Source organism: Eleginops maclovinus, chromosome 20, assembly GCF_036324505.1.
Source record: "Eleginops maclovinus isolate JMC-PN-2008 ecotype Puerto Natales chromosome 20, JC_Emac_rtc_rv5, whole genome shotgun sequence".
Taxonomy (NCBI): Eukaryota; Metazoa; Chordata; class Actinopteri; order Perciformes; family Eleginopidae; genus Eleginops; species Eleginops maclovinus.
In genome coordinates, this window is record NC_086368.1 from 14,238,492 (window position 1) to 14,262,172 (window position 23,681).

At 41.3% G+C, this 23,681-nt stretch overlaps 3 protein-coding genes across 14 annotated transcripts in view; 1 reads left to right on the plus strand and 2 right to left on the minus strand.

Moving 5' to 3' along the window:
* dip2bb (disco-interacting protein 2 homolog Bb) overlaps positions 1-11,140 on the minus strand; it is a 37,475-nt gene extending 26,335 nt beyond the window's left edge. For both annotated transcript variants that reach the window (XM_063911862.1, XM_063911861.1), the window contains exon 1: positions 10,746-11,140. In XM_063911862.1, the coding sequence (XP_063767932.1) occupies positions 10,746-10,830 (85 nt within the window). In that variant the 5' untranslated portion in view covers positions 10,831-11,140. The remainder of the gene's footprint in view (positions 1-10,745) is intronic.
* Positions 11,141-11,290: 150 nt separating this feature from the next.
* LOC134883566 (52 kDa repressor of the inhibitor of the protein kinase-like) lies at positions 11,291-15,971 on the plus strand. Of its 4 annotated transcripts, XR_010168288.1 has the most exons (3): positions 12,793-15,220; positions 15,571-15,682; positions 15,825-15,969. XR_010168288.1 is itself a non-coding variant. In XM_063911986.1 (2 exons), exon 1 carries the CDS (start codon positions 13,607-13,609, stop codon positions 15,185-15,187), a length of 1,581 nt encoding a protein of 526 aa, XP_063768056.1. In that variant the 5' UTR covers positions 12,793-13,606; the 3' UTR covers positions 15,188-15,220; positions 15,571-15,971. The 4 variants fall into 4 exon arrangements, 1 of the variants encoding a protein (XP_063768056.1); XR_010168289.1 differs by lacking the exon at positions 12,793-15,220 and adding an exon at positions 11,291-11,730 and having other exon boundaries at positions 15,571-15,971; XR_010168287.1 differs by having other exon boundaries at positions 12,793-15,682.
* Positions 15,972-17,203: 1,232 nt separating this feature from the next.
* On the minus strand, positions 17,204-23,681 carry atf7b (activating transcription factor 7b). Of its 8 annotated transcripts, none has more exons than XM_063911435.1 (12): positions 23,536-23,681; positions 22,433-22,494; positions 22,111-22,207; positions 21,802-21,929; positions 21,558-21,683; positions 21,265-21,422; positions 20,601-20,697; positions 20,390-20,509; positions 20,047-20,196; positions 19,558-19,746; positions 19,247-19,352; positions 17,204-19,105 (listed from the first exon to the last, which is right to left on the minus strand). In XM_063911435.1, the coding sequence occupies exons 1-12, from the start codon at positions 23,642-23,644 to the stop codon at positions 18,870-18,872; spliced, it is 1,578 nt and encodes a 525-aa protein (XP_063767505.1). In that variant the 5' UTR covers positions 23,645-23,681; the 3' UTR covers positions 17,204-18,869. The 8 variants fall into 8 exon arrangements, with proteins under 8 accessions (XP_063767505.1, XP_063767503.1, XP_063767504.1 ...); XM_063911433.1 differs by having other exon boundaries at positions 21,546-21,683; XM_063911434.1 differs by having other exon boundaries at positions 21,790-21,929.

Consider the following 23,681-nt stretch of genomic DNA (forward strand, 5'->3'; position numbering starts at 1 on the left):
CATTAAAGTCCAGGACACAGAATGAGATACGGGCCTCTTTGTCTGGTACTGAGCCGCCTGCATTTGTTGATATGAAATTGACAAATCAACCTGCCTGAGACCTAAAGAGGTGCTACATTTTTATCTGTAGAACAGACAAGTCACTGAAATTGGAAACATGAGCCTGAAAATGTTTGACTTGATTCCTTCCTGAAGTTAGATTACATAATGCTGTAATTAGCAGTTAGTATGCGTATATCCCTTTGTCATCACACATAAATGTTTCCTGTAGGGAGGCTAAAGCAATGCTTTCAAACTTAATTCAGACAATTATTTTGTTTTTCTGAGTCAACCATAATATAATAAACTCTAATCCTGATTTAGGTCATTGTGTAGTATTAAGTCAAAGTAAAAAGTGGTTTGACACTTACATTTACACTAATTGTCCACTGATGGGGCATGATCATAGTGCATGACAGGAGTGTGTCTAAGCATGTGTGTTCTTGCTGTCTGCTTTCAAACAAGCAAAGATCTCTGAAGAGGAGCCCACAGTCACGTCAGTAAATGTGGAATTGATTTAAGAGTAAAAGGGCAGACCATACTCAAAAAATCTTTGTCATCCTACTAAGCATCCATGCATTATTGCATCTGTGTCACACTTCCCCAAATAACGCCTGACATTTTCTTTGGTATCTTTTGCCTCTCCAGAAAGAGCCTTACCATGTACATTACTGCCACTAAAATATCAATGTATTAGTGTTTAAATCAAGACAGTTAGGTTCCTAAACTTACTATTAAACTAAACTCAGTATCTAAAAAGACTGTAATGTTTGTCTCATTATATCAGCTCGACTTACATACAATAAACTGATTCTAAAGTACGAATTAAAAACGGAAAATAGTAAAAGTACTTTCAGAAACCCATACAACTGAAGATTTTTTCAAAAAAGAGTTCAGGGTACTCATACTTTCTTGACCATCAAATTCAAGGAGTTTTCAAGGGTTTCAATGACTAAATCCCTTGACTACACAACCTAACAGGACAAAGTTTAAGACACAAATCAAAGTTAATGGCTATACACAGGGAGAACAGGGAGAATTCCTATAGAATGCTTTACAAAGAGGACACCCCTCAATGTGTAGTGCTACTGGGAGGTCAGACAATGTGCTGGCTGCTTTTTTACCAGCTAAGCAAAGTTCAACAAGTGAAATAAATATCAAATAACTTTATTTTCTATTGTGGCCCTTGTACATGTATATTGATGTCAAATTTGCAGGTCAGACAAATGTATATTTATATTTAAGTACTTTATTTCACACTGTCCATAACACTGTTCATACTGCTAATATGGTATATATCTAGCATATTTATATCCACTCCTAATGTCTATTATGTACAGTATATAACCAGTCAGCTTTAGGGACATCAGGCTGCATTTTAAAGTTGTTCGCACAAAATGCATATTCTTGCCACAGTACCCTTACTACAGATGAACAGTTACATATTGACTCAAACAGGTATTACAGGCACTGATGTATGAGAAGTGTACAACACACACACACACACACACACACACACACACACACACACACACACACACACACACACACACACACACACACACACACACACACACACACACACACACACACACACACACACACACACACACACACACACACACACACACACACACACACTTTCTACGCAGGTCTCAAGTGATTCTCCCCCTCTAAAGCAGCAGGTAGGGTGCGGCCAACTCAGGTAACAGAGTGATTCATGTTTCACTCACTCATTAAAATGAACTCCAACAGGGAGTGACGATTTCACACACACACACAAACAGACACAAGGGCCTGAAGGGCCAGTGGAAGTAATAATAGGGGGTTAAAAGCAGAGTGGCAAAGAAGTGCAGCGAGTTTACTGAACAGGAGACGTGACTCAGTGCCTCCTTTCCAACTCCTGTTTGTTCTTCTCCGTCTGTGTTCAGCAGATGAATAAATGAGGGCGTGGCTGACACACCTGACACACTACACAAACACACATACACACTTCAACAGACGTGTGGAAAAGATGTTACAAATGTAACCTAACACTTACAGGAGCGTTTTCTCCTGTGGGATTTACACACTGGTATGCAACATGGGCAGTTAGCTGTGGCAGTTACAACAGCTAACTATAATAAGGATGTCTCTGAAGGGGAGCAACATCTGTGGATTTGTTTTTTTACTATTACTTTAAAAAACAAATGGCATTTCTATGGGTGGGCGGAAAGCAGTGTAAAATGCTGCCTTTAAAGTTCAAGACAATTTGCTCTTTGTCGCTGTCACTGCAGATGATCTGGTGAGCAGATGCTGAAGTCAAGTCAAAACAAGTTTCTTTGTACAGCCCACTTCCACATGTCTCCGTCTGCTTTACTGCACAATAGCAACGATTCCTGCCCAACCACTCTATAAAAACAAGAGAAAAACTACTTCTAACAACTGCAACATCGGCATCAGATGGCGTAATATCCATTAACAAACAATGGTTGGTATACAAACAATATAAAATATGTGATTGTAATCCAAAAAAAAGGTTGATAACACATGAATATAGGAGGTCCTGACTTAATGGGTGTGTGTATATTGACAGTAGGCTATACGGGCCACCACATTTGACAACGTTACACTTAAAACAAACGAAGACGGAAGACTAAATAATGTCCACGTGTGCTGATCAAGCAAGAATAACATAACTGAGAATAGTTAATCTACGGGAGAATAAACATTTTAAAGCAATATAAAAATACCTGTGAGCATTACTGCATTGTTTTCCATTACATTTCAATATACTGTCAGCTCACGCCTGAATTATTGGTTTTCGTATCAAGATATAAAGACATCACAGCCTGAATGGGTGCATTCAAGTTCACCTAAATGCAAAAATTAACTGTATATCACTTTCTCCATCGAGGACCCCCCAGCTTAAAGGTCCGCAATTATGCAAAATGCACTTTTTGCTGTGTTTTGTACATACATTATGTGCCCCTGGTGTGTAAGGAGGCTCACAAAATGTCAGAAAGTACAACCCTCTCTCTTTTCCTCCTTACCCACATCTCTAAAAACGGGGGTGCAAACGAGCTGATTCAGATTTGCTTCGGTTATGACGTCATAACCGAAATGTAGGCTGGCTTTACATTGAACTCCTTGCAACGTCCTGCCCACGTGACACGTCCCAACCTATCGTCCCCATATACAGTCGCGAGCTGAATTGTGTGTCTCTGTATTCAGCTGAAGGGACTTAGAGTTGTTGTATATATAATACATATAATGTCACTGTTCTAGCGGTAAACACTGAGAAGTGTTTCAGAAATAATGCTTGATGTGGTTTGGAACATAATATGGCGTTTAATCACGGCAGCGTTTAGCTGAGTTTCTCTGTTAGAAACTTGTCTCTTCAGACAGAGAGCTGCATGACGCCTTAAAGGGGCGTGGCCAGCTTCAGCTCAGCTCAAATTTAAAGCGACAGTCACAGAATCAGCACTTCAGGAACAGGGCTGAAATAGAGGGGTATGAGGAATGGCTACAATGAGTGATCTGTTTGGTATTTTGAGCAAAACACTTCACAGACAAGTTTTGTATAGATATTGCAGTACAATGTATTGTTGAAATATAGCATAATAGGAGACCTTTACTAGTGTCCCACCCCAATGGTAAAAAAAAGCTATGGACATGGCTGCCCCTCTGCTATAAGCTCCATGCCCCACTTAGATATTTCTGCTGACATTGGACATAACCGATTTCATAAACTCATAGAATGTCTTAATGTATCGCCATGATGAATACATTCAGTGGCTTTTATTATGATGTGTTCCTTAAATGACATGTATGGGTCGATGAGGATTGCCTGGTTGCCCTGACCTGCATGCTATGCTTTATGGGATACTGACGGCTGCTATGGATTCACAGGTTGTATTCTCCTCCAAATCCAGGCAGGAAACAGCTACATCTCTCGTTTGGAGAAGGCTTCGGAAGAGCACAGCTTGTAGACGAGTTATGATGGGTTGGCAGAAACCTCATGTTTCCTCTGTGATGGTTTTAACAGCTTAGCAGAGCAGTCCATTGTGTGAGTGCATGTGCAGCTTCAACATATGGCCGATTTCATCTGGAAAGGCTTTATGGAGAATATATAAACTAAAAGTGTGTGTGTGTGTGTGTGTGTGTGTGTGTGTGTGTGTGTGTGTGTGTGTGTGTGTGTGTGTGTGTGTGTGTGTGTGTGTGTGTGTGTGTGTGTGTGTGTGTGTGTAAGCAGGCTGGGGGGTGGGGGGGTTGTTGTTGTTGGGGACAGGAGGTGTGGGTACAACACAGGCCGTGTCCATAGAAACAAGGTCTATGTGGTGCTGCATGAGGGACCAAGGTGATGAAACAGGCCAATGAGGGCGGTCACATTAAAATTCATCCAGAAGTAAATTATCAAGTGAAAATGCAAAAACATTGACTGGTTTTAGCTTTTCATATGAGGAATCAATTATTCTCCTGTTGTTGTCAATATATTTGAGCTTTTGTGTGTTGGTCAGATAAAACATCTGGTATGCACCTAAGGCTGCAGGAACTAGGGCAACATACCATATATCTTTATCATTGATCAATCTGCCCGTCATTTATTTAAATCGTCAAATGAGTCAATAATGGAGGATGTCCCTGACTTGTCTCCATAGCACAAGATACAACAATACAATGTGTATTTTACAAACAAGTAAAAGTAGAACATCCTCACATTGATGAAGCTATAAGAAGGGTTGACATTTTTATTTGAGTAAAGGATTTTTAACAAATACCAGAATTGTTGGGTATTTATTTTTGAGTCTATCAGCCAATCTTTCAGTCCACTTATATGACATGTCAACACATTTACAACTAAAATATGCATTAGTTGGGACAACTTTTAACTGCCGTCCCACAGATAGCAGCAGAACTGGCTCTGTTGACAGGAGGTAGAAAGTAACAGGACAGTGGACGAACTAGTGTGCAAAGTCTGAAGCACGTGCTGCAGGCAGACTGACTGCTGCTTCCACGTGGCATTTTTTAATAATTCAGCGAACAGCACAGTGACCTGACCACTACTTAATCCTCTTCCTCCACCGCTGTTTTTTTTGTGTGTTACTTTTAGCTACAAGCGGCAGAAGTGAGAGAACAAATGGATCCGGGGAAGGATGATTCAAATAACCAGAAGGTTTATGGAAGCACAGCTCTAAAGAGGTTAAGAGCCCACCTGCAGTTTACTGTGGACTTGAAAGTGAGGTGGTTCAGATACCCAACTGACAGTGCGTGTGCAGAGGTGTGTGCTCGAGTCCCATCTAAATTATTCAGTCTTTTTTGTACACAAGCTGGTTTCAATGCATACTCAGTGTTTGTGTGTGGGTCAGTTTGCAAGGTAACATTAGACACATATGGTGTTACATAATTATTTTTATTTCAGTCCCAAAACATAAAATAAAAAATGTAAATCTTCTTGTTGTGTTTGTGTGAAATGGGTGGCAGAAGAGTCCCCTTTTTGTGCCCTGAAGAAGAAGTCTTGCAGCAGCCTGAAGTGCTGGCCGGAGATCAGAGTACAGCTCCTCTGCAGCTAATGAGCTTTTAAAGAGATAGAAACTAAATCAGCTTCCTTCCTGACGCTGTCCATGCAGTGTGTACACGCATGCATGAATAATTGCTTGCCTAAGTGCAGGGACACATTTGTGCTCACATAGTCACACACGTATTCCTCTGTGCCATGGACCTTCACTGTCGTTGTTTTTGTTGCTAAAATTGCAGTGGGTCACATAGTTTTATTGGGTGACATGTTCCATTGTTGAGATGGACACAGGCCGAATATTTCACTTCCCACAAACAATTAAGAGGTATTTTCATTATTAATTCATATGCACATTATTTACTCAATTAACTCTTTTTTTTCTGAGAAAACTGTGAAAAGTACTATTTTAAATGTATCATGTTTTAATGTAAACAGATTACGTTTATTATCATTTCCTAATGTCTTAGAGTGGCTTCTTTTGACAAAATAAAGCCAAAAATTGTCCCACTTGAAAAACAAAAACTATGTCTTTGGTATGAAATCATTCAAATGAGTTTCTGATCGATCATACATTACCCAGACTATCAATACATCAATACTAATGCACCAAATATTATTCCACGGCTAAAGACCTAAACAAATGCACTTATTACTCCTCTTTGGGTAAGGTTTGCAACCTAGGTGCCTATCTGTTTTAGGAAATAAAAACATAGAATAACGTATTCCTGAACCATTTAAAAATACTGATTTTCAGGTTCATATTTGTACTTTGCTGTCTACAATGACATGTCTCAATGCTTTTATGTTCAAAAAGGTCTTTATTTTTCTCATGCTGCCTGTTTTCACCCTCTGTCTGAAACCAGCCTGCTCTGATTGGTTAGCAGGCTGGCTCTGTTGTTGTTGGTCAACCACTTAAATATGTCCTGCCCGTTAGCCTATCACGTACAGTTTGTTGAGATCTAGCCAATAGAAGCATGAGCGTCATGTAGTGATGTCACTTTGTTGTGAAAGTAAGTGGGAGAGAAACTCCCTCTCGAGGGAACTATGGGATTACAGCCTTTGCCGACCATTTACATGTATAAAAACATGTAACTCACTAAAGCCTAAAAGGGCCCCTTTAACATGTTGAGCTCGAAGCAAAGCCCCATGGATAAGGTCGATGAGCTAATATTGAAAGATGGACAAATTGTTTCGGGTCTTTTCCTTGGATGGTTATCAATAAGTAAAGCATTGAATACTGGCCAGCTAACAGATAGGGAGAAGGCAGTGGTGGCTGGGTGGGAGAGAGAGAGAGAGATCCCCAGCAGCAGTCCTGGCCCAGAGTGACTCACAGGCTAAATGAGCCAGGCGTGTTGCCCCCTGATGCTCTGTGACCTAGATTGAGAGACGCAGGCAGGACCGTAATCTCTAATTTCTCTCCCTTTCCCCCTCTCTCTCTCTCTCTCTGTCTCTCTGTCTCTCTCTTCCAGTATGGCACAGGCTGCCTCTCAGCAACAGCAGCAGCCTCACAGACAGGCGGGCGGATGAGCGCTAGTCACTAGAACATCCACACATCCACTTATCAGCCTGGGCAGTTTTACAGCAGAGAACAAGACACCAATCAAATAATAGCGTGCAGAAAAATTACGACATGTAGCTGTGCAGTTTGTGCGGAACCCTCTGCTTCACTGGACATGTGATACATGCATAGTCTTTTGGTGTCATGCATCACAACTTATAGGGCTGTGTATATTTGAATGTTTCGATATGAGTCTCACTATGAAATCTGAGCTTCAACACCAACATGTTTATGCAGGGCTCTATGGACAACTATGACTACTATTGGATGGATTGCAAGGAACTTTGGTTTGTACAATTATGTTACCATAAGAATTCATTTTAGTAATGTTTGTGGTCCTCTGACCTCTTTTTCAGGGTCATCATCAGTTTAGAATTGTCCAGTGGTTGCTTTATGGTCATTTAATGAGCCACAGCTGTATTGTGGGCTTAGTGCTGATAAGCAAATGTCAGCATGCTTATCTTTAGTATATGGTGATTAAACACAAGTCCAAGATGAATATGGTAAACAAATTCCTGATCCAAGAAAGTCCTGTTGAATATTAAGTGGTGCAGTTGAGTATACAGGCAATCTAACTGACCAACGCGTATTAACTCAATTGTTATTTTTCCTATGGTGTGAAGCACTTTAAAATGTTGCAAGATTTTCTGGATCGTGTCCTTAAACAAGACTATACATCTTTCTTTCTGAACAGTTTTCTGCTCTCTGTTAGACAGTAACACGATTGATGTCATGCACTGCCTGTTATCGTCTGGGAAAAGTATCTGTACCAGTATATCTATGGTCATTGTCACACACTCAATATAATTAGGGAAGCTGCGGACACCATAATGCCCACACACTATGCAGCCGAGCAGCTTAAAAAGTTGTTGTTCAGGGCTCTAAATTCCAGTCCGGCTCAATCCTCAAGTCTTTGATCCCTCAATGGCTGTCTTTGTGTCCTTACAGTCATGAAGTCAAAGTAGGTGGAGTCGCTCCATTTCTCTCTCTGTCTCACATACACACAAATGAATAGAAATACAGACCCACACACTGCAGCCCACAATTATTGCTCTGAAAAAAACTGCTGATGCATATTTTCTTCAGTTTGTTGCTTGGGGAGTCCCAAGTATCGGGACAACAATGGGGTGATTGTTGCTATGTAAAAGATATCCATGAGAAGGTTTCAGACTCTTAGGGGTAGCCAGCTGCTGCTCGCCTTGTCCCGTCAGCGATGGGCAGACGGCAGACCGATTCATGAGGCTAGAAGATGAGGATACAGGAGCGGGGCATCTGGATAACACCGGGTCTTTTTTATATTAGCAAAAGAGTTCTCCCTGATCTAAAGTTACAAATGATGGAGATGCATCCTCTGGGTCTGAGTCCCCAGCAGAGGGTCATTCTCTCTGGGGGTGTCACCTTACCACTCACTTATACTTTAGTCTTAAAAGACAAGAACCATCACAGGTGACTGTACTCACTTAAATGCAGAGCAGCACCTTCTAAACACTGTTATACCGCAGCAGAAACACTGAAGGAAGTCAAAAATAAGAGACAGGGAATGACGTCACATGACTCAATGCTGAATCAAGTCAATGTTATTACCTTAAAGGCTTGTACATACTCTCCGCTTTGCACGCATGCAGCCCACACTAAAAACTGATATTAGCTTTCAGTCTTTTTAAATAATAATTTAACTAAAAAGGTCTATCGCTTCATTATAGATATTTAATCAGCTCTAGCAATGTTAATCTAGATTTCCACAATCGACTGGTTTCAAAACTCCAAAGACTATCGAGTTAAAGGACTTTTCAAAATCCAGGTTATTCCAGGCAATCATACCACAGTACTCTAACTTCAATCCACACCAGGTAATTATTCTACTACTGTACCTGCCTTACATCCCTGACAAATATGTGAGTACATTGATGTATGGTATCTGTTATTGTTATTCTACAATGACTGTATTCCAATACACATTGTTACCCAGTGAGTTCCCATCATCCTCTGCATCTCATCCATGTTAAGTGTGTTAAACACAGGGTGATCACCCCCTCCTCCATTATAGAGCCTCATTATCACACAGTTAATTGGTGTCTATTATTAACCAGAACACACACTGAACCCTACAGTAGCTCAGGTCAAAGCATATCATGGCCTCACCCTGTATAATGAATGACATACTGTCAACATAAACCTCCAAACACGAGGCAGGCTATTAACATACATGTTTATTGTTTTGTTTAATAAACATTAAAATTTTGTAGTTAATAGATAGAAAAGCCAGAGCTTGGTTGTACTTTAAAGAAATGACATTGGAACAAGTGACTGGGAAAATCCTAGAGACCCACGGGCGGATTGTTGGAAAGACTTCCATGTAGTGTTGTCTATTCAAAATGTATTTGTTTGAATGAATCAGAGAAAATATTATAAACACAACTCTCTTGCTATAACTTAGGATTTCTCATGCGATTGTGAATTAATACTACAAAATATTTGTTTATATTCACTTTCCACGTGTTATCTTAAAATCTTCAATGAACTGTTTTTCCTTGCACGTTTTCTCGTTCTTGATGTTAGGAAGTAGTTAGCATACAACTACATAAATAACACTTATACTGCACCACTTCTGTGAACGTTAATAAACAGATTGTTTTTATGGATTTGCTCCAAGTAAATAAAGCCTCCATTTCGTCCAATTTATCAATACTTTTCTCTGTTTTCAATTCTTTTCTTTTACTGTAGAGGAAAACAAGAATAACAACGTTTTCTTCAGGAGTTCAAGGTAAAACGGGATGAGCAATTGAAACATCACTGGTCATTTTGTGGGTGAAGTATTGCTTTAAGATTCACCTGGTCTTCAACCAAGCAGGACAAGGTTCAGATATCTGTGTGTCTAAGGTGCAAAAGGAGACTGAGCATTATTAGTGGCCCATGCGTCCCCCTTGCTTGGCTCTGTATGTTAAACATAGCATTACTCATCCAACCCTCAGGCACCTGAGAGCAGCACAGCACCAATCAAGCTGCTGCACTGTGATTCACAGTGTGAGGAGGGAGAATTGCATAACAGCCATATTCCCATTTCCAACAGTCACTCTTCTAAAACAAATAACCCTCCTATATATTTGCTGCAGTTTCAGGGTTCAGAACATCAGAGTGTTGGAGGGGCCACAGCATCATTTAGTGTCCACTGATGTCTGAGGCTGCACACACATACAGGGCCTCCGGGATGACAAACTTGACCCATTTTCTTTGACAGGATTGTTTATGCTTATATGGCTGTGATGGTGAGCAGTGTATGACATGTATTCAGGCAAATAACATGAATCAAAACAAGAAATGGAGGAAAAACTACTAAAACATGCCAGATTACAAACATAAACACACATTGTATTATATTATGTCGCAATCTATTCGAACAACTGTGTCTATGTTGAATGAAAGCAACAACGATACTACATGGAGGAATTACAGCTTCAGAAGGAGGGCAGTGTGTTTTTATCATTTGTTATAGTCGTGCACTGCAGCAGCACTGAGGCTCAACCAACTGACACAGGACGATTATCTGTGGCGGATTCATGTAAACAGACTCAAGATGTTCACTTTTCACTTCCGTTTGCCTTGATCACCGCCGCAGCTGAAACTATTAAACCCGCTGTATGGAAACCGTACCTTCGGATAGCTCCAGATCCAACTCCGCCAGCTGGTCCCTGACCTCTTTAGGCAGAGCCGACAGATCAACGCTGCGGTCAGCCATCGTTGGAAGCACAGCAGCCTACGGGATGTTTGCGATATCTCGGATGACGGCAGATACAGTCCAGCATGAAGCTAAAATAAAATCAAGATGTAGCAGTGGTGGTGTTTACTCCATCTCCGTGACTCCCCGACACCGCCATGACTGTGGGAGATGGGAACAACTCGGAGCCATAGGAGTCTGTCAGTCACATGACCGGGGCTGACGCTAATTGCTGTGACAGGACGGTGGGATGAAGCGGGCTCTCTGCTCCCTCTGCCGTTGTGTTTTTACAGCTGGGAGGAGAAACAGCATTCCTCCAAAGCCAACTCACCTGCCACCCTCCCTTCGGATGGAAAACTAGCCCCAGTTTGTGTCTCTCATGGATTACCATCACACTGGAGCTAACCGTTAGCTTAGCCAGTTAACGTCTGATTTCCCCAAAAAGTAACCACAGCAGGCCCGTAGCCAGGGGGGATCGAAGGGTTCGTTCGATCCCCCTCCCGCACTCGACCCCCCCCCCCCTCCCCCCATACACAGACACGCCCCTCAAGATATGTGGGCTATTCAATGAATGAATTGTTCATCTCCGGTGAATATACATGATTCAAATCTAAATTTACAATATCAAAATCCAGACTAATAAAAAAGAAAAGTAGACTCAGAGAAGTGACGAGTAAGAAAAATGGTTAATATTTCTGTTTACACATTTTGTTCAGACTGTTTTACACCAATCCAGTCGGTGGCGGTAATGCCCCCATTTCTGTTGGTAGCTAGCCTAATCGCCTATTACATAGGAACAAAGAAGAATCAGAAGAATAGCGAAAATGGGTAAAAAAGAAGACAAGGAACGTAAACGAAAGAAGTCGGCGGCAACATTGTCCCAAAACATTGGTGACTTATTCCAGAAAAGGACCAAAATCGGTAAGCTGCTGAGTGCAGGGCTTCTATTTCTTTACTACTTAGCTGCTAGACCTAGCTGCATCTGAACACTCACTGACCTAGGCTACTTGTCAGTGGTTGCCTAGCTCCATTAGACTATATGCTAGCCCCATCCCTCGCCGAACACAGAAAATACCACTGTCAATTTTGTAGGAAACATAGCGAACGTAACAGTAACTATTTTCGGGATTGTTAAAAGTGTATTGCTTGGCGTGTTAACGTGACTTCGGTGCTTCAATGTCTCCCCCCCTCCATCTCGTTATGCTTGTGCTCTGCAAGTGCCACATAGCTGACAGTTCCCCCCGTCTGTTTTAGACTAGTGTCTGTCTCCTGAGTCTACTGTCTTGACGCAGAGTGTTACCATTTTGTGCTCGCGGCTTCAGATGTCTATGACAGAACTTATTATGTGCAGTTTCGACCTCGGTCTCTATTGGTGCCTCTCCACCTTTTCCTGAAAGTGAAACGGATTTTATGAGGGGTTCCCCCCACACTAAAGCCAAATTATTTTATGCCCATTAGTTGATTTTTAAGAAATGTAAGTGACAATAACATTCAGTAACTCACTTTGCAATGCTGATGATCAAGCTAGGCTGTATTTTACTGTCACCATGCCTGTTGCTCCAGCTAGGCTGTATTTTACTGTCACCATGCCTGTTGCTCCTAAGGCCATAGTAAATAAAATACAGTATAGAGGTGTAAAAAAAAAAGGGGGTTAAACATGGATAGGGTGTATGTGAGTCAATCAGTGTAGTTTCCCTGCACCTGATGTTTGTGTTTCAGGTGCAGATGTTTGTTGTCAGACGTTTGTTGTGTGTGCTTTTTGTTAAAACCGTTTTATGACAAATGCAATATATCTGCTTGATGAAATTACCCAAACCCTCACAATTCTATGTGCACAATAGAAAATAAAATAATTCAGAGAATAAAATTATTATTATGTCTGGTTTGAAATACTCTAAAATTGACTTAAATGTCTTTCTTTTGCTGTATTTATTTAGTGAGTCAGCATGTGGATACCAGCAGCTAGTAGTAGCAGCAATGAAACAGCCTTGCCAGGTAACAGTGCAGTGGAAGAGCAGAGAGATGCAGCAGCTCCTGAAGTGGCTGAGGATGTGAGAGTGAGACAGGCAGCAGAATGTGAGGTAGCCCAGCCGAGCTCTGTACTTGACAGTGACCTTGGCTTCTTCATAGATGCAACCAAATCTATTGAGGAAATAGCACAGGCTGTGTGTCAGATGTCTGATGGCCAAAAGTACAATTTGGTGAAAAACCACGTCAGACCTTCGAAACATTTCATTTTCCCAACTACATTTATTGGTGGGTGCAACAGGGCATTCAGGTATGATTGGTTTGAGGAGCATGGATGGTGGCTGGTTTACAGCATGAAACTCGATGGCGCTTTCTGCATATGCTGTGCTCTCTTTCTCAATGCCACAGAGAGGAAACAGTCAACTTCACTGATAAATGCGCCCTTCAGTAAATGGCATAAGAAAACGAAGATAATTGGAAGCCACCAATCGAAAGCAAACCATTTAGTGGCATTTGAAAGAGCAAAACTGTTTCGACAGTCACATGAAAACCCCAATACCCGGATATCAGTCCGTATGGACAGTGCAAAGGAGACCAACATCAAAGAGAACAGGCACATTCTCAAGTGCGTTGCAGAGGCTGTTCTCTACTGTGGCCGTCAATGCATTGCACTGAGAGGATCAGCTGAGCAGCAGCATTGTAGTGGCAATCCTGGGAATTTCTTGGCCCTATTGAAACTGCTTTCAAATCACGATGAAAGCTGAAGCAGCATTTGGAGAAACCAAAGCTAAAAAATGCCACATATCTATCACCTCAAAGCCAAAATGAAATGATTGATGTAATAGGGAAGCACATGATTCAGGCCAAGATCGTGGAAGAGGTCAGGCATGCTCAGATGTACACAGTCCTAGCTGATGAGGTCACATCCCATAATGAAGAGCTGATGCCAATGTGTGTTCGCTTCGTGGACAAAGACTTAAATATCAGAGAGGAGTTGCTTGAGATTTGTACTTTGCCACGGATCACAGGTCGCCACATTGCAAGCGCGATCAAAGATGTGCTGAGTCATCTAAGCATAGAGATTGCTGACTGTCGAGGCCAGGGGTACGATGGCGCCAGCAATATGAGCAGCGAAAATGTTGGCGTTCAAGCTTTGATAAAAAAGGATGCGCCTAAGGCAGTTTATATGCACTGCAATGGGCATTGCTTGAACCTTGTCATTGCACGCTCTTGTGCTCTTCCAGTTGTGCGCAACATGATTGATAAGATGAAGTACATCGTCATGTTCTTCACCTGCAGCCCGAAGAGGGAACACCTTCTCAAGGAGGTTGTAGATAAGGAGGCACATTCTACCGGAAAGCGGAAGCCCCTGATTGACCTCAGCCGCACAAGATGGGCAGCACGGCATGATGCCTACAGTCACTTCTACAGTGCCTTTGTCTTCATTATTAAGGCTCTGGAAGTCATGGCACAGGGTCTCCATACAGAGGAGTACAGTGAAGATGTCACCAGTGGATGGGAGGGCAAGTACAAAGCAGAGGCCTATGGTCTCTTGAGTGGGCTACAAAACTTTGGATTCATCCTCACATTCCTCACCGTATACCAAGTTTTATCCCACCTGGCGGGCATCACGGTGAAACTGCAAAGCACCTCACTCGACATCATCGAGGCATTTAGCATGGTTGATGAGGTGAAGTCTGTCTACAAGGAGCTCCGCGAGACCATCGACGACGACTTCAATCAAATCTACGAACAAGCAGTTAGGATGGCTGCTCAGGTCAACGTGGAACCAACCCAGCCGAGAGCAGCTGGAAGGCAGAAACACAGGGAAAATGTACCCGCTGAAGGAGTGAAGGAGTACTATCTCCGGAACATGACGATACCCTTCTTAGACCATGTCATTTCAGAGTTTGAGTCCAGATTTAGTCCCCTCTCTGTGACCGCATCAAGGCTCATGGGCCTAATTCCATCTGTCCAGTGCAACTCAGATGTAACGGTGGACATCTCTGAAGCAGTCGCTCTGTACCAAGATGACTTGCCATCACCAGAGGTCATTGACCAGGAGCTGAAACGGTGGAAGTTGAAGTGGCAGGTCAAAGCATTACACCAAAGACCAAGCTCATGTGCCTCAGCTATCAAAGAGTGTGATGAGATGATGTATCCGAACATCTTCAAACTCCTGAAAATTGCATGCACCTTGCCAGTGACCTCCTGCGAATGTGAGAGGTCTGCCAGTGTTCTCCGGAGACTCAACACATTCATGCGGAGCAGCATGGGAGAGGACCGCATGTCATCCTTGGCTCTCATCCATACCCACTACGACATGGCTCTGGATCTGGATGAAGCTGTCGATCTATACTCAAAAATGCACCCAAGACGATTGGAGCTGATGAGCGTTCTGATGCAATAGAAGCCATAGAAGAAGAAGAGGGAGACATGGGGGGTGGGTCATTTCACGTGAAATCAGACACTTTGGGGCCCAACCGACACAGATTTTAATCAAACTTTGTGTGCCTTCTTAGTGGTAAGGTAGAACCCCAGAACTGCATTTGCATGAATCTGGCACTAATATAAGGGAGAAATGGACTAAGAATGTTTTAAGTAAGAGGGTAGGGCACTACACATTCAACCTTGATTATGTCAATTTAAATTACAAAGAGATGGTTTTGATGCTGTTTGAAAGCTCTTTTCTGGAACACTTCAATTTATATCATTATTAATTCATGTTTAAGTTTTAATGACCATACCGATAGTGTACTTCATGAAGTAATTCTTATCTATTTATGTCAACAGTGGAGAGATAGACAATAAAGGACAGCAACAACAGACAGACAGAACAACAACAGAGACAGACAATGGAGGGCAGCAACAGACAGGCAATGGAAGAAAGCAACAGACAACTGAGGTGAGCAACAGAGACAGACAATCACAGATGTAGGAAGTTTGAGTAACACTTACATTTATATCAAATTCTTCATTCTTGTTAAAGTTTTAATGACTATAGAGATAGCTCAATTGAAGCAATTCATGTCCATTTATGTTAACAGTGGGGAGCAACAGACAAAAAATGAAGGACAGCAACAACAGACTCACAACAAACTTGACGATGAATAAAATATGTCTAAATTAAAAGATTTGAAGTGTGCTGGTGTATTTAGGGGGCATTGGAGTAGGGAGCCAAATGAAGTCCACTTTCGGGGGGAAAAGACCCCCCCCCACCACAATGCTGGCTACGGGCCTGCACAGTGTATACTTTAAAAAATATATATATATTGTACTGAAACAACCCTTAATACCCTATGTAGCTAAATAAATCTTAGGAAAATGCATGTTACCATCTTGATGATAAACAGCCTTGCGTAGCCTACAATAAAAGATAAAAACCGTTTGAAGTTGCGGTAGGCCTACTGTGGCCCAACTGAATAAAGATGGCAGCCGGAAATGATCCATGTCTGCACTCAATCTCTTCTCTTTATAAATCCATGTGCTCAATGTGTACCTGGGGAAACTGACTTTATTATTCAATGAAGAATGGTTAAAAATAAATTGTAAATTTTCTTAAATATTGTATTCAAAATCTTAATCGACAAACTTGTCATCCATTCCCATTTCATTTAAACCGTTATATTTTTATTCATATTTGTATTATTATCTTTGTTTAAACTCTTATCTGCCCTATTCTGTGTTTTACGCTTGATGCTGTTGCTGCTCAGACACCTGACTTTTGCTAGAGGGATTAATAAAGGTTTATCCTGAACAATAACCACAGTATTTAGCCAAACCATAGCATAATATAATTGATATTTACAAATGTATAGATCGAGAGCTGGGGGAGTTGGTTCAAATGAGCCTTTTGCAGCCATTTATAGTCATAGCATCAACATCTATGATATACGGGTGCTTTGATTATGTTTGTTAGTAAAGAAGATGCATGATCATTGGCAACTACAGCACAGCCAAAGCTCTTTTATTTGTTTCTACATTTTGTATTTTATACAACATCTGATACTATGTAATGGGAATATTCACATATCTTAAGATTCGGGTGTCAGGTAGGAGGGCCCACAGCAGAATTTCGCTAAGGGCCCAAGTTGGGTCCGGCCCTGTAGAAAGAAGATGTATGCACAGCTCTAGAGTTGTGTAAACTTTCAAGAAAATAGCAGGGTTGCAAATCTGCAATTTATCTACCAATGAATTACTCAATTAATTGTTTTTTCTATAAAATGTCAGAAAATAGGGAAATATATACATTATCAAAAGTGGTGTTTTTAAACATCTTATGTTGCCAGTCAAAACCCAAAGGAAATAAGTTCATGATGAACTAAAACAGTAAAAAAAATAGAAACATTTGCATATTTAGGAGGCTGAACGTAGACATTTCTGCAATACAAGAGGCACAAAATGGGGATAGGTGGGAACATTCTGATGAGGGTTTCCTTTTCATTAATTTATTTTAATATTTGCCCAAGACAATTTTTTCATTAGTTGAGACTATACACAAGTAATTTTCCCATCTTGAAGCCTGAGTATCTGACAAACTCTCCATACAGATAGAGACATGTTTCATGTGGTTCAAGACATCTATGCTCTTCAACAAAATAAAGGAACATACAAAACACATGATGGGAAAAAAGCCTGACATGCCTGCAGAGAAAAAAATAAACATCTCAAAACAATGACGTTTAAAAAAAAAAAAAAAACACAGACTGACAAGGGGGGGGGGGTGATAGTCTTGGAAGTACACTGTGGTATAAAACAATATACATTTCAAAACTTAAATTTCAACAGAAGCACCTTGCACAACTATTTGAGTCTTCATCATGATACAAGACAGCTTTTCAAATGTTGGAAAGCACCCAGGACTAGGACATCTGTAAGTTTCTACAGATATGCACTAATCATTAATCTCATTCATTCAAAAATATTAATCATCACATTTCCTCTGGTCACCTCATAACTTCCTCAGCGGCTGGGCTACAGACAACAAATAAATGCAAGAACATTGATATTCAATAGAAAAATATATTGCACTACTCTTTTCCTCAACTCAAATGCCAGGGTAAATGATTTATTATCTATAATGTCTGATTATCATTTGAAGGCCATCTAAAGCTAACTATTTCAAGAGTGTTACATTAGGACTGAGGATTAAATCCGTACATAACGAGGACAATATTTGCATCAGTAAATTGATGTTTTAAAACAGAAGAAAAGCATAACAATCAACAGTAATAGTATGATGAAGCACAAACAGTGGTATTTTTCAGCCTTGAGTAATCCATGCAGTCAATAGGGTTTGACACATACACGACTAATGTAAAGACATACATTCCAATTAGGTTAAAATTGATGGTAAAAATAGTCAGGCACACACTCACAGGATAAACTGTGTACATCTAATCTACAATTTGTTGGGTTTTTTTGCACTCGGCTGACTAAACCGTCATGTGTGTTTAAAGAGAACAAATTGAAAAGGGAAAAAACAGAAAACAAATGGTCAAATTGAAAAGTAAACAACAAAAACACCACGTTAAAAAATTCCAGGCTGACTTTTACTGAAATCAGCCAGCCAATCTCTCACTATACTTTCACTGCATCAGCAAACATTATGTCGAATACCAGTATCAGGCATAAAAATCTTTTCATACAAATAAAAAATACAATTGTCAGCCCGGAAAGCAACCAACCTCATCACAGCCAGCGTGTGGGACTGAAGTTGAACTGAAAATGTATTTTTAGGTGAAATGAATGATGATTTTGACATAAAAAGTTTTCATTCACACTTTTCATCCAAATCTAAACCTTCAACTTTCACTAATGAACAAGAAATGACTACAAACTTAAGAGTGAGTGTCTGACGTGTTGTTCCTATTTACATACAGAGAGTGACTAAGCGTCTCTTAACAGGGAGCCTGCTGGGACTGGAGGGTTGACAGAGGCACTGGGCCGTGTCTTTGTGTGATTATCATTGGCTGTGAGGGGACGAGTGTATCTTAGTCTGGGGTGGGGTTTGAGGGTGAGTTCTTCTTTTACATCACCAGTACTGCCTCAGAATGCCGCTTGAGTTCATACTGGCTACCTGCGTCAGCACATCATCTCTGGGCCGACTGTGACTGCGTTGCCATTACAACACCCCCCGGCTGGCCTGACCCCATGCCGGCCAAGACCGACATGGCCACCGCCTCTGCAGCACGGACGCTCAGCCCGTTGATGGTGGCAACTGGGCTGGAGGCCGAGGCGGATGGTGACGGCCCGTGCTGAATGACCGCCGCTGGGGAGCCGATGGGTTCACTGGAAGTATCCCTGGAGGTTTCCTCTCCTCCTGCAGCTATAGACAGAGAAAGAAACATTCACCCTTAAGGGAGGTGAGATAGTAAAAAGAACACATTAGATGGATGAGGTGATAGATGGATCCTGACAACAAAAAAAAGATGCAGCGCAGGATTCTCATTTGCAGCTCAATGGTTACCTAAGAAAGCTGCCTTTTTCTGCATAACAGTGACCGGGCAATCTTTGTGGGCCAGGAGGAGCTGCTTCAGCTGCGCCACCTCGTTCCTCAGTAGGCCCACTTCATTCTGATGGCAACACAAAACATAGAGTATCCGAATCATTTGCATGACCAATCAATCTGCATGAATTTCCATCATCAGGATCATCTTGAGTATCCTTATGAATGACCTAAAAACGCTGTCTATCTATTCATTATGTTATTGTACTGAAAAAAGGTTTCATACTTTTCCAAGTTAAATAAGAACCCTGGAGTGGAAGAGAATGACTCACCGAAAGAGACACATTCATGTTGGCAAGATCATCTGCCTTCTTCTCCAAAGAGTTAACCCACACTTTCCGTTTTTGCCTGCAACGGGAGGCGGCTGCCCGATTTCTCTCCAGGAAGCGCTCCCTCCTCTCATCAGGGTCCATCTCTGAAGCTCGCCGCCGCCGGCCTCCCGTTGGCTGAGCAGGGGACACCTGGAAAATGGGGAGGGAGGTGCATTGAAGAATTTAAAAACAAAACATAAACAAATCAAGTAAATCCAAAGTCTCACTTTACCAAGGTAGGAAATTTACTTTTAAACAAATGAAACAAAATTAAATAATGAATACCATCAACTGTCTAATAGACTCAATAAATAAAAATACCATTATAATAATATAATGTCAAATAATATTTTATATACTCCTTGTTTAGGCAAAGAGATTGGTTATTATTATTATTATTGTTATTATTATTAGATATTGATCCTGAAAAAAGGTTCCCATGTGTATTACCTGGGGTTGGGCAGGTGATGGTGCGTCAGAGTTTTGAGAGGGTTGTTGGCTCTGTTCCTGTCGCTGGGGGACAGCAGGGATAGATCCTGCCCCCCCACCACCTCCATCTTGTGCTCCTGGGCCCTGATGAGTTAGAGCTGCCTTCAGCCTCTATAAAAGACACACAAACAGAAGAATTTTTTTATTTGAGCTCACTTTGTTAAAAAAGTTGAAAAAGAAAAGCTACTGTCCCATAAAACTAAACATTATAAGTGTTGAGGGTATTCTACATTTTATTTATAAATGAACAGCTTTTCAGGGCCTGCAGCCGACAAACTTATGCCATCATGAGTGAAAATCTCACCATCTTGGCCTCAGAGTGGAAGCTATACCCAGACGGGGAGGATGAGCCACTGCTGGCCCCGCCAACTGGAGGCCCTGGAATCCCAGGGATGTAAGGCACAGAGTTCACTGGCCTCGCAAGCTACGCATTACAACAAATACACAAGAGAGAGAATGAGAAAAACAGACAAAATATGGTACATTTTTATGTTCCAGGTTTGTAAAAATCTTACAGATATAACTGAGGTCATCTGAACAGGACTGGGCAGGAGAGGGACTGTCTGCCCATTGGGTAGGTGCCTCACCAGTGGAAAAGCGCTTGTTGGGGATCTGGTGACAAAAACAGTAAATTCTCAAATGCTCCGTTTTGTGCCCTTTGACAAAACACATATTGAGAACCAGGTTTACAAAGTATTTTATTTTTCCGACAATCCCTTAATGCTAACTGTACCCAAAGAAAAAGCAGTTGAAGCAACATAATATATGGGCGCGGCATCCTTTTGAGAGGGATTTGATTGGATCTCTCAAAAGCAGAAAGTCTCTGTAGAATCGCAGCAATATGGAGCTTAAGAGGACAGTAAGTCTCCACCCACATGTGTTTCAGATGCACTTTTAGATCAGGAAGCAGAGGATGATGGCGAAATATATAAACTGTACCTCAAGCAGACAAACACAGAAGTGGGAAATATCAAATAGGCCCCTTACTTATTACACTGTGTGTGTTGACAAAAATATCCTCTGACAAAACCTCTTGAAAAGGTTGCCTATATAAATTCCCACACACTAATATCAAAGAGCTCTCTAAGACAGTGAACATTTTTCCAGGAACTACCTAAATTTAAGGATGTTTAGCAAATACAGTCATAGGCCTCAATAAATGCAAACACTATAGTTTACCCGAGCTGTCTGTTGGAGGGCGGTGTTTGAGTGATGACAGACGTCGGAGATGGCAGAGTTGGGTGTAGGGCGTCATTGCTCAGGTGAAGTGGAAGAGAACCTGGGCGCACAATGGTTGGAGTGGGGGTAGAGCTTGCAACAGGCTTCGTTAGAATCTCCTGGTGACAAATATAATAATACCATACAATATAATTTGGCTGCATGAATAGGGAACTAATTATTGATTTTGAAATGGCAACTAAAAAAAAAAATCGCCATGTAATAAAAGTTTGGGACTGTACCTTTCCTCTTACCCTTGAGTCTCTGCTATTGTCTGACATGCTGGAGGAGGAATCAGGACTTCCAGGAGAGGAAGAATCCACTTGTAAAGGACCGTCATCCTCAACTTTTACCTCAGATGGTGTTTGTAAAGGGGCAGCCTGAATAGAGCAGGAGATGAATATAATTATTCAGTTAATGTAAAATAATAAAATGGTCTCACTACTTTTATGTGTTAAGGAATACAACAGTGGTCTTTTCATTCACCCTTTTTCTCACCAGGTGCTTTGCCCTCTGGTCGTCCTCGTGTGCTTTGGAAAACTCATGTTCAAAGGAGGTTGCTAGCTCATTGAAGAGCCCAACCTCCTCACAGTTCTTTAGGAAACGTGTGGGTGTGGGTGTCTGATCTGCAAAACAAAAATGAAAGAATACATCATGTTAGTTCAGCAGGTCACAGGACAGAAATTGCTCCCTATCAACATACATCACCGTAGTAAATTGATACAGGTCTTCAGAGCATTGACAACTTGATAAATCTTCAGTTTGGCTTAATGTAACAAATAATTGTGTAAATAGTTTTGGCATTACCTGCAATGATAACAGTATCTGTTCTGGCAGGACCAAATTTTAATGTCATTTCATGCTTGTGTTTGTGGACTGACAGGTGGTCTTCATTGGTGAATCTCTGCAAAGAAAACAACACAGCAGATAAAAAATAAATAATAGCATGGTTTTAATGAAAATTTTAAAAAAGCATAGCATTAGTACTGGTATTAGACAGGTAAAAAAAACCTTATTATATACGAGATGATCAATAACACTTGCTTTAAGTGCAGAATGGTGTCAAATGTAAAGAGAGTAAAAGAGGGTGTTATGAAAAGATGCATATTAATCGATTCAGAATTCATACCTGCCCACATCCAGGGGCAGTGCATACAAAAGGTCGATCATCCCCCATCTCAGACAAATGTTCTGCAGAAAAGAGCAAAAAAAGAGCAACTTGTTATCATCTGCATCATTTTACACGTAGGGAGGCATTAAAGCTGCTGATGCTCAAGTTAGGCACAATACTGTTCATTACTGGTAATGTTTAACAGCATTTGAATGTCAATAGTGTAACTGTTTTTATTATTTATATTTTACACAAATTAAACAAGACAACTCAGTAGAAACTGAGTATACTCAAAGTCTGCCTATTATTGATGTTAGCTTGAACACAAGCTAACACACTACACCATCAGTCTATACAGCATGACTGCCATGCACCTGTTGAGAACTAAAATCTGTTTTGCGCCATTAATGTGTTCTGCTGTCACTAAAGAAAACCACCTAGTGACAACTGATTAGGAGGTACACAGGCCGGAGACTGTCGGCCTGTAGGAACACTTGCTTCGCTCTTTTGGAAAATCAGGGACTTACGCCAAACGGGAGCGACAAGGCAGCAGAGCCAAAGCAAGCTACTATGCAATCCACCCCACAGTGTCATCAAGTCATTGGCGCTAGCAGGCTATTACTCGAGGTCGTTGCGCTGTGTAGCTAGCTAGGTGGCTTAGGTTACGGACTGTAGATAGGTAAGTGCCAATTCTTCCGTTAGCCCCTACTTTATGAGAGATGGGCCTTAAGCTAGCATAACCCTATCACTAACCACACCATTCTATTTGATTACTGAAACCTGACAGCCGTGTCATTATGAAGAACGTGAAAGCTTACATCATGGAAAATAATAACATATAAAGGACGAACGGATTCGCCTCTCCAAGTGAAAAGAGTGGTGTAGATAACAGTCACAACACAGCAAGCTAAGCTAATGCTAACTGCTAACTGCTAACCGAAGCCGTTCACACTGGTCCGCCAAGTTAGTAGCTAACCGTTAGCACGCTAAAGCTAAACAAGCTGGGCTCATAAACTGACCTACGATCGCACGAAAACATCACGTTTCATGGAGATTGACTGAATTAACTGCAGAAAATACCACATTTTACGTTAGATGATCATACATTTGATTAAACTAACCGACGTTTAAATATCCTCTGGGCTCCCTCCTCCCTGCTCCGGACAGTCTGCCGCTGCTTGTTGACACTCTGACACTTCCATTAACAAAACAGCGCGAGAGTTGGAACATGGCAGAGTGTTACGTAACAGGATTGACGTGGGGAGGA